This window comes from Ochotona princeps, chromosome 4, assembly GCF_030435755.1.
Source record: "Ochotona princeps isolate mOchPri1 chromosome 4, mOchPri1.hap1, whole genome shotgun sequence".
Lineage (NCBI taxonomy): Eukaryota > Metazoa > Chordata > Mammalia > Lagomorpha > Ochotonidae > Ochotona > Ochotona princeps.
The window spans coordinates 51,979,396-51,988,725 of record NC_080835.1 but is presented as its reverse complement, the minus strand read 5'-3'; the positions used below and the strand labels follow the sequence as shown (position 1 = coordinate 51,988,725).

Sequence of the window (9,330 nt, the reverse complement as noted above, 5' to 3'; positions counted from 1 at the left end):
ATACTAGAGAAAAAAAATTGTCCTTCTATACTTATTTCCTTAGTGATCTCATCCAGTCTCGTGATTTTTTTTAATGATTTAATTATTTTTATTGGAAAGGCAGATATACAGAAAGGAGGAGAGACAGAGAGGAAGATCTTCCGTCTGATGATTCACTCCCCAAGCGGCTGCATTGGCTAAAGCTGCGCCGAACCAAAGCCAGGAGCCTCTTCCTGGTCTCCCACACACGGGTGCAGGGTCCCAAGGCTTTGGGCCGTCCTCAACTGCTTTCCCAGACCACAAACAGGGAGCTTGATGGGAAGCAGGGCTGCCAGGATTAGAACTGGCGCCCATATGGGAACCGGGCACATGCAAGGCAACTTTAGCCCCTAGGCTATCACATTGGACCCCCAGTCTCGTAATCTTAAACATCATTTATGTGCTGATGAGTCTCAAATGATACATTGAGCCAAAATGCTCCCTTGTTGGCAGAATTATATGCCTGCCTGCCCCCTCTACTTTTTTTAAAGTGGTATTTTAAATGTACTGAATATTCTTATTTTTTGTTGTTCTTATTTGAAAGATTTACAGAGAGAAGGAGAAATAAATATATTCCATCTGCTGATTCACTCTTCAAGTTGCTGCAACAGCCAGAGCTGAGCCAATCTGAAGCCAGGAGCCAGGAGTCTCTTCTGGGTCTCCCACATGGGTGCAGGGTCCCAAGGCTTTGGGGCTTTGGGCTGTCCTCAACTGCCCTCCCAGGCCACAAACAGGGAGCTGGATAGGAAGCGGAGCCGCAGGGATGAGAACCGGTGCATTTAAGGCAAGAACTTTAGCCACTAGGACACCGTGCCAGGGCCAAGCCTTGGTGTTTCTACATTTTAAATACTTTCAAAGTTCAATTCCTCATCTACTACCTCTGGATTAAAGAAGCATCTGACTGGTTTCACTATCTCTCCCATTATCCCCTGAAATCCATTCTTCACAGAACAGCCAGTAACTGTTGTGTATCATCAGACTGATCACATCTTCTGCTCACAGCCTTTCAACGGCTCTCCAGCACAGAACGAGGCTCAAGTGCTTATTCTGCTCTGCAGGGAAATGTCACCTCTGTCCCATCCTCTTCTGCTCCAGCCATCTAGGCGTTTCCCCTGCAGTATCAAAAGGTTCCCTCTCTCCCTTCAAAGCTGTACTCATCCGACATCCTGCCAGTGACCTCCTCCCCCATCAACGCCTCATTCCCACTTTTCTTGTTTAAAATTATTTTCTTTCCTCAGCATTTACCGAAATCTTTTTTTTTTTTTTAAAGATTTATTCAGTTTATTACAAAGTCAGATATAGAAAGGAGGAGAGACAGAGAGGAAGATGTTCCGTCCGCAACGGGCCGGTGCGCGCCGATCCGATGCCGGGAACCTGGAACCTCTTCCGGGTCTCCCATGCGGGTGCAGGGTCCCAATGCATTGGGCCGTCCTCGATTGCTTTCCCAGGCCACAAGCAGGGAGTTGGATGGGAAGTGGAGCTGCTGGGATTAGAACCGGCGCCCATATGGGATCCTGGGGCTTTGAAGGCGAGGACTTGGCCACTAGGCCACGCCGCCAGGCCCAGCATTTACCGAAATCTTAAAACTACTTTATTGGGCCCGGCGTGATAGACTAGTGGCTAAAGCCTTGTCTTGCAAACCCCGGGACCCCATATGAAAGCAGGTTCGTATCCCAGCTGCTCTACTTCCCATCCAGCTCCCTGCTGGTGGTCTGGGAGGGCAGTAGAGCATGGGTAACACCTTGGAACCCTGCACCGGTGTAGGAGATGGGAAATTTCCACCTGGGGTTGCTGGCAGGTGAACTACAGGGCCAAGGCAATACCCAGGCTGGGAAGAGAAGAAATTGAGTCTACCCAGTGCAAAAAGGCTTATTGTGGTTCACACACTGGCTGGTCAGCAGCAAAACTGCGGTGGACAGCAGACTCTGAAAGAGGATGGTACTAAAGACAGCTGTGTCAGAGCTGGTTTGGAAGGATCTCTATTGCAAGACATGAGCATGACCTAGGAAGGCTGAGTCAGAGGTGAACACGCGCATCAGCCCATGAGTGGGCGAGCTGACCAGGCTGAAGGGAATCCGACCCAGACCCGAGGGCAGCTTCCCAGCAGAACGCGGTGCCCGAGGCTGATTCATCACTCAGGCCCGCCACAGCACCTCCAGGGTCCAAGCGGGGCAGGGGACCTAAGAGCCTGGGGTCCGCTCGCAGATCTACAGTCTTGGTTTCTCCCACGGGACTGTGAGGACATTTGGGTAAGCGGCTGTGTTCAGATTCGTCTGCAGCTTCTAGCAGAGCCCGGAACACCGAGAACATGCATGTCTAAGACAAGCACACAAAAAAATGAACGTGCTCAAGAGAGGCGACTCTGAAATGGAGGCCGCAAGACGGGGAAGCTCCGCACTAACACAGTTGTGCAGGAGGACTCCGCCAGCCAGTGCTGCCCGGGGCTGGGGTGGAGGCGCCGCAGGCAACCGGCCCACCTGCACCCGAGCTGGGCGCGGCGAACCTCCCGCTCCCACTAGAACGTTTCCAAGGTGTGCCCTACGTCACATCCGGCCTGACGGGCGGGAGAAAGGAAACAAAAGGAGACGAAAGCCGCATGCGTGCGGCTTCTGGTGGGTCCTTCCGCTGAGACGAGGTGAAGCGCTTCCGGGTCGTCGCCGGCTGCCGCTCCCCGGCGCGGTAAGTACAGAAGCCAGGCTTTGGCCGTCTCCTCGTCCCTTTTCTTTCCTTCTCCTCCACACTCCGCCTCGCACCCCTCGGGACACTCAGTTCCTTAACCGTCCAATTCCGGAGCTCCATGTTCAGGCTCCTGTCGCCTTAGAGAGCTCCAGCTCATTGGCCGCTTTCTCGAGACTAAACCCCACCCCCTCACTCCAAGTCTGTCGTTCATTGATAGCACAGCCTGTCACCCAACCTTTCTGTCAGCTGATTGGCTCTCCCCAGCCGCGCGCCTTTCCGCCGTTAAGTAACCCTAGAAGGCCAAACTGCCTCCTGCCTCCCGCCCCCCGCCTGCCTCCTATTGGTCAGCCTCACGCCCGTTATCGGAGTACGAGAAGGGGCGGGGCGTGGTCGCGCTGGGTTGTCCTGTCAGTTGACGAGCGGGAACCCCATTCCCTGTCACTCGGGCTGGGGAAGCCAAGGCCAAGGCGGCGGCTGTCCAAGGGCAGGGGGCTGCCCACGAGTCCTTTACCCCGCGTCCCGCGCCTCCATTGCCCGGCCCCGGCGCCCTTCCCGCCGCGCGCGCCCCAAGCCCTGGCTCTGTGTGACCTAAAGCTTGTCTCTGCCCGTCCCTGGGTCTCGGTGAAGGTTCTGAAGGTCTGTGAGCCGAGAGGTTTTAGTGCAGAGTGTCTGGGGCCATCCCCCGTTAGCTTCGAGAGTTAACTTCCCCAGAGCAGAGTTTACTTTTTCTCTTGCATGGTCAGCCGTCCAGTCTCCTGTTTGCTGACTCATGGACCCCGGGCCTTCTGGAATGTCTTACTGAACCCTGCTTGCCCTAACCCAGCCTTCCCCTCACCGCAAGCAAGTCTGGCCTGGGGTCCTATGACGGAAATAGTTCGCATCCTAAAGTTCTCAAGGTTGGGGGGGTGTGGCACACACCATCATAAAGAGGCAAAAAAAAAAAAAACAAAGAGTAGGTTTAAATGCTCAGAAGTGGTGAGCTTTTTCAGTCATTTGCTGTGATTTCGTGATTCCAGCATCTTCTGGATTCCTGTTAATACGTTTGGTGCGCGTTATTTTCCCGCCTTGAATAGCCCACAGCTGGCTGTGCTTGCTACAGTCCTACACTGAGGGTGGTAAAAAAGGCCATTATCCTCATTTTCCAGATGAGGAAACCAAGACCCAGCGAGGTTAAGTGACTGGGCCAAGGTCACAGCTAGTTCGTGATGGAGCCAGGACCGAAACCCAGGTCTGTCTCATGCCCTGAGCAAAGCCGAGCCCTTCCTCGCTTCTTTCCACTCCACCCTGCCCCTAATGCAGATTGCTCCTGTGCGAAAATCGCCCCAACATAAATGACGTACACCTGGCGTTTCCCCTCAGTCTAGGAGCCATGTCCACTTTATTCCCCAACCTCTTTCCCCGTGTGACTGAGACCCTGTGGTTTAATCTGGACCGACCCTGTGTGGAGGAGACAGAGCTGCAGCAGCAAGAACAGCAGCACCAGGCCTGGGTGAGTGAGGACCTGGCCCTGCCGGCCCTGCCAGCCCCTCAGCCGGCCACCAGCTGGGCTTATGTAGGACACCAGCCCAGGGCTGGGAGCCGGGGCGGGGCGGGGGCAAGGTGCTGGTCTCTGCTGTGTGCTCATTTGTTGGGAGGACCCATGAGACTTCTGGGGCCAGGTTCCTGGAACGGAATCCTTCTTTAGGGGAATTCTTCCCCTAAAACATAGCAAACAATGAAAGTGACTAATTATTGAGGACCCAGCAGAAGGAATGTTTAGGCTAAGTCAATTCACCATCACTGTTACTCTCTGTGAGGAAACCAAGACCCAAAGAGTTGAAGTTATTGGCTGCACCACTTGAAAAAGGGCAGCTGACAGGAGGGAAAGGGATGGAAACTTCTGTGACTGGGATGGGGGGAGCTTCTCTCCTGCACCTGACAGCTTCTGTAGGGCAGAGGTCAGTGCCATGCTTCTGACCTACCCTGCCTGCACTCCGACCCTACTCCACCCCCTTTGGCCCACAGCTCCAAAGCATCGCTGAGAAAGACAACAATCTGGTTCCTATCGGCAAGCCAGCCTCGGAGGTGAGTGGACCCAGCAGGCAGGGCCTGTGTGGACCTCGGGTGGACCAAGGCTCTGTTCTAATTCAGAATGGCTGCCTCTGACCCAGAGCAGTTGTGATTTTCAGCTCTAGGTCCTGCCAGAAAAGGAAGCAAGAAGGGGCTGGGCACTGGGCCTAGCACTTTTATTCTGCAGACAGGCAGCAGCCTAAGGGGCACAGTGACGGCGGGGAGGAGGGTCAGGCATGGGCCCAGGGAGAGGCTTCCAGTGGGCCGGCCCTGGCACTGGGCCACGCTGGCCTGTAGGGCCCACAGGCTCTCCCCTGCCCCACCAGCACTATGATGACGAGGAAGAAGAAGATGATGAAGATGATGAGGACAGCGAAGAGGACTCCGAGGATGACGAGGACATGCAGGACATGGACGAGATGAATGACTACAATGAGTCGCCTGATGACGGCGAGGTCAACGAGGTAGGCAGGCTTGTTGGGGAGGGCCTCAGTCCCGGGCTCCTCCCTCGGACCTCAGTGATGGCCGGTGGGTACAGAAACCCTGGATGCAGCCAGGGGCATGGTCTGGGGCTGAGGCTGGCTGAGGCTCCTCCCCACCCACACCCAGACTCCTCTCCAGGTGGACATGGAAGGCAACGAACAGGATCAGGACCAGTGGATGATCTAGGTAGACGAGGCAGGGTGGCCTCAGGGCAATTCCAGGCCAACCCAACGTACTTTGCACCTCCTCTGCCCTGTCCCCAAGCCCACAGCCTGCAGACCCAGCTGTCGGGCCCCGTGGTCGGAAGGCTCAGCCTGGGAGCCCCCCTCAGCTGCTGCCAGGACCTGGATCCTTGGCCTCTCCCGGCCATGCATCTGCTCTTGAACTGCCAGGGCCTGAGCCGGCCCTGCCTTCTTGGCCAGTACTTTACCCTTTGGCTGCCAGGTCTGAGTTCCATCCAACCCTCTTCAATAAAGACACAGGACTGAGTTTTTCCCCATGTGTATTCTCTGTTCATGGGGTCCAGTGAAGTCCAGGATCTTCTCTTGGGCTTTTGGGGAGAGGGCACCCAAAGGATAGCAGGAAAAAAAATGAATGGGCCAGGTGGGTCAGGGTTGAAGAAGGCCATCCCTGGCCCTGGGCCCAGGCTCCTGGTCCATCTTGGGCTCAGTTTGCAGGCAGCCATTTGTCTAGGCTCTCTGGCCCATTGCCTGCAGTCTCCTCTGGTCCTCCCGGGACAGCATGGGCAGGAGATGGGGAGGCTTCCGGAGGCTCAGAGCTGGGAGACCCCTGGAGTTCTTCCAGCCAACTTCCTTAGGGTGAAGAGAACAGATTACATCTCAGCACAGGACAGAGTTAACCGGCAAACCAATGTCAGCTGAGTTGGAACCTTGGCCTTTTGCTGCTCCAGGGCTGTCTGTGGAAGGATGACTTAGTGGTAAAGCCTTCCCTCCCGAGCCCAGCGTGTGTTAGGCCACAGACAGGAAAAGGAGGGGATATTGTGAGGGTTTGGGGTGGGTGGGTAGGGGAACATCAATGAAAACCGCTGGTCCTGGGCCTCAGCCAGGTCCATTGTAGGTGAGCTGGGCTATGCCGTCCTTGATGGCTGGGAAGTCTGGGAGGCCAGTGTGGTGGAGGCGGCAGCGGTAGCGACCACAGCTCTTGGCATACTGCAGGAAGCGGGGTGCACCAGGGAAGAGCACATGGTCAGCCAGTACCGTGGCACTAGCCGACAGCAAGGCATGGGCCTCGAGCAGCTGCAAGTCCCGCAGGTAACACCGGGGCCTGTGTGCCAGGAGCACCAGATCTGCCCAGTTCAGCTGGTGCTGCCCTCGTAGACGCGGGATCACCTCCTCGGAACTGCCCACAATGAGTTCCACCTGCAGGGGTGGGGAGTGGGTGTGAGGGTGGGCGGGACTCTTCACTATTGCATACCTCACCAGGATGTGGCTTAATTCACGCCAGGCCCTGCTTGCATCCCCACATGTGTTCTCACATTTCCTGTGGCCTCTGAACCCAACAAGTCAGGATTGTGATTTCCATTGTGCACATGACATGGCTGAGCTGCTTTGTCCCAGTCTACAGAGCTAACAAGAGGCAAACTGTAGTCTGGACCTGGATTTGCCAGGCTGCACAGACCTTCCTCTTAGCTTCTACTTCCTCTTAGTTTCCACTTCAGGAAGCACAGGCAAATGACTGGGGACAGGAGGGCATTTGCTTCTACGTCCTCCTTAGGAACAGGGTCACCCAAGTGGGGCTGCCTCCTGCTCAGATGGGCTCAGAGCCCCTCCCCAGGGAGGTCTGGCTAGGGCAAGGCCTGGCGTGGCAAACAGACCAGGGGTGGGGAGTCAGGGAGGCTGACCGTGCGCTCATCAAAGCCAGCCAGGCGGATAAGTTTTTCAGCCACTGCTGCTGTGCGTGAGTCCCGCTCCACAGTGAGAAGGCGACCTCCAGGGGGCAGGGCACGGGCAATAAGCAGCGTGGAGTAGCCACAGTAGGTGCCCAGCTCCAGCACACAAGCAGGGGCCTTCTCCTCCACCAGCCGCATCAGGATCTGACCTATGGGGACAGAAAACCATTATTAAAGGCTGCTGACAGAAAAAGCCTCACTGCAGCCCACCACCAGCCAGGGGCTCACCTTTCTCAGACCATAGACCTAGTTGCTCATGGGTTCCCCTGCTACCACCAGTCTAACTTGAATCTTCCTAACTAATCAAGCACCATCACACCCTGGCTCCGGCGATTTTGAATGGCCCCTGGGATTGAACTTGGGATCCTTGCACTTCAGCTTCAGCTCTCGGCACTCACCACATGTAGCCTGTCTCTTCACCATCCCACACAGCTGAGCCCAGAACAGCCACTTTGTGTTTGTAAATCTGGCTAGGCCTTTCCCTACCCCCACTCCCTTCCCCAACTGCCCAGCCACATCACAGGCATTCCCTCCAGGCTTAGGCCAATGTCTCACCCTCCAGGAGGGCAGTGCAGAAACAACCACCCCATCTTGCGAGCTCCCAGGAGGCTTCTTTTAGAACTATGGATATCTTTTTTTTTTTTAAGGATGTATTCATTTTTACTGGAAAGGCAGATTTACAGAGAAAATGAGATAGAAAGATCTTCCATCTGCTGGTTCACTCTCTACATGGCTGCAAAGGCTGAAGCCAGGAGCATGGAGCCTCTTCTGGGTTTCCCACATGGGCACAAGGGAAACCTAGAATGCAGCTGGATTGGAAGTGGAGCAGGACACCAACTGGCACCCATAAGGGATCCTGGTACTTGCAGGTGGAGGACTACCCAGTTGAGCCTTTATGCTGGCCCCAGTACTTTGGAATTCTAAAGGCACTTGTGCTGGCAGGTGATACTGAGATAAACCCAGGCAGACAGCTACTCTAGGATGTGGACAACTCTGGTAAAAGACAGACTCGCAGACAGACCATCACAGAGCTGTCGGCATTGAGAGGGTTGAGAGGTTTAGTCCCTGCTCTGGTTATGTCCCCCTTTACGGCCAGCATTTGTGGCTGGGTCATCCTTGTGGCCTCTCCCTCCTCCCCTACTCAGCATCTTGTCTATACCTGGTACAAAAGTCATGGCAATCAATGTTGGCTAGAAAGTTGGATGACTTGGTCCAGGACTCTCGTTTCCAGGTTAGAAGAAAGGACACCAAAAGACACCCAGCATCCTGCCCAGTTCACGCAGTAAGGCAGCACTAGAGTCCAGATCTTCCTTCACCTCCTTGAGGAAGTGTGGGAGGTACCTCCTGAGCAGAAGGCTAGGAAACACTAACCTTTGCCGGGCCCCATGTGGCCCAGGTACTCGCAGCTGCTGCTCCAGTGATCCAGAGTAGCCAGGATGTGACTGGGGTCCCCAGGTAAGGCATGGGTGAGCACATAGCTGAAGGCCCGCTCCTCAATCCGCAGCCCCGACAGGCAATCTCGGAGGCTCCGCAGTAGGACTGCACGCACCAGCAGCCGGAAGTAGTGCCGGTACCTCACCAGCAGCGTCACTACCAATGGCAGGAACGCCAGAGCAATGGCAGGAGACATAGTCCCTCCTGAGCCCTGGAGGAGGGACACAGAGAGCGAAACACTCAACTGTTGGCCTGCCATCAGTTGCAGCCCATACCAGTAGCAGTTACTGTTCTTTACAAACCAGAAAAACCAACCGTCAGAGGCTTTGAAAGGCTCCGTTTTCTGTCCGGAGTTGCATGGCAGAACTAGAATCTGAATCCCAGTTAGTACAATGCCAGGACTGTGCTTCATCCTGCTCCGGGTCAGCACTAAACCCCAAACCACCTCTTCCCAGTCCTGACTTAGGATCCCATCTCCAGGGTGTTCCTCCACCCATCTTCCCTCATCCCTGGAGGCACCTCTTCAGCATCTCTTGCCAGCCTCCCTCTGGGCTAGCTTCCCTCTGGGCTAGCCTCCCTTCACCCTGTCTGTGGTAGGCTTGGCCTCTGTGCCCTAACTATGCAGCTCCAGAGCAAAGCTTTATAATCAGACACTCCTGTCAACTGCTTCAGGCAAGCATTCAACCAGGCTTAGGGCACTGCAGGGGAGCGGCCCTTTACCCACCCCTGGATTCTTGTCTACCCTGCCCTGGGGTAAG

At 55.4% G+C, this 9,330-nt stretch overlaps 2 protein-coding genes across 7 annotated transcripts; one reads left to right on the top strand and one right to left on the bottom strand.

The window, feature by feature from the left end:
- The first annotated feature begins 2,552 nt into the window (after window positions 1-2,552).
- On the top strand, window positions 2,553-5,722 carry ANAPC15 (anaphase promoting complex subunit 15). 6 transcript variants are annotated; one of them, XM_036493608.2, is made up of 6 exons: window positions 2,553-2,697; window positions 3,843-3,925; window positions 4,057-4,186; window positions 4,702-4,761; window positions 5,073-5,210; window positions 5,356-5,722. In XM_036493608.2, the coding sequence occupies exons 2-6, from the start codon at window positions 3,903-3,905 to the stop codon at window positions 5,413-5,415; spliced, it is 411 nt and encodes a 136-aa protein (XP_036349501.1). In that variant the 5' UTR covers window positions 2,553-2,697; window positions 3,843-3,902; the 3' UTR covers window positions 5,416-5,722. The 6 variants fall into 6 exon arrangements, with proteins under 6 accessions (XP_036349501.1, XP_004589983.1, XP_058519521.1 ...); XM_004589926.4 differs by having other exon boundaries at window positions 2,554-2,697; window positions 5,368-5,722; XM_058663537.1 differs by lacking the exon at window positions 2,553-2,697 and adding an exon at window positions 3,034-3,064.
- A 453-nt stretch (window positions 5,723-6,175) lies between these two features.
- TOMT (transmembrane O-methyltransferase) lies at window positions 6,176-9,054 on the bottom strand. The gene is made up of 3 exons (XM_004590049.4): window positions 8,510-9,054; window positions 7,091-7,287; window positions 6,176-6,608 (listed from the first exon to the last, which is right to left on the bottom strand). Exons 1-3 carry the CDS (start codon window positions 8,982-8,984, stop codon window positions 6,288-6,290), a joined length of 993 nt encoding a protein of 330 aa, XP_004590106.3. The 5' UTR covers window positions 8,985-9,054; the 3' UTR covers window positions 6,176-6,287.
- Window positions 9,055-9,330: the final 276 nt, after the last annotated feature.

Coding starts and splice junctions, on each gene's coding strand:
- ANAPC15 (XM_036493608.2), top strand. CDS start 3,903: ATGGAGCCAGGACCGAAACCCAG. Junction 3,926..4,056: donor GAGCCAGGACCGAAACCCAG/GTCTGTCTCATG, acceptor GTTTCCCCTCAG/TCTAGGAGCCATGTCCACTT. Junction 5,211..5,355: donor ATGACGGCGAGGTCAACGAG/GTAGGCAGGCTT, acceptor ACCCACACCCAG/ACTCCTCTCCAGGTGGACAT.
- TOMT (XM_004590049.4), bottom strand. CDS start 8,984: ATGAAGCACAGTCCTGGCATTGTACTAACTGGGATTCAGATTCTAGTT. Junction 7,288..8,509: donor CCACATGGGGCCCGGCAAAG/GTTAGTGTTTCC, acceptor CTGTCCCCATAG/GTCAGATCCTGATGCGGCTG. Junction 6,609..7,090: donor CTGGCTTTGATGAGCGCACG/GTCAGCCTCCCT, acceptor CCACCCCTGCAG/GTGGAACTCATTGTGGGCAG.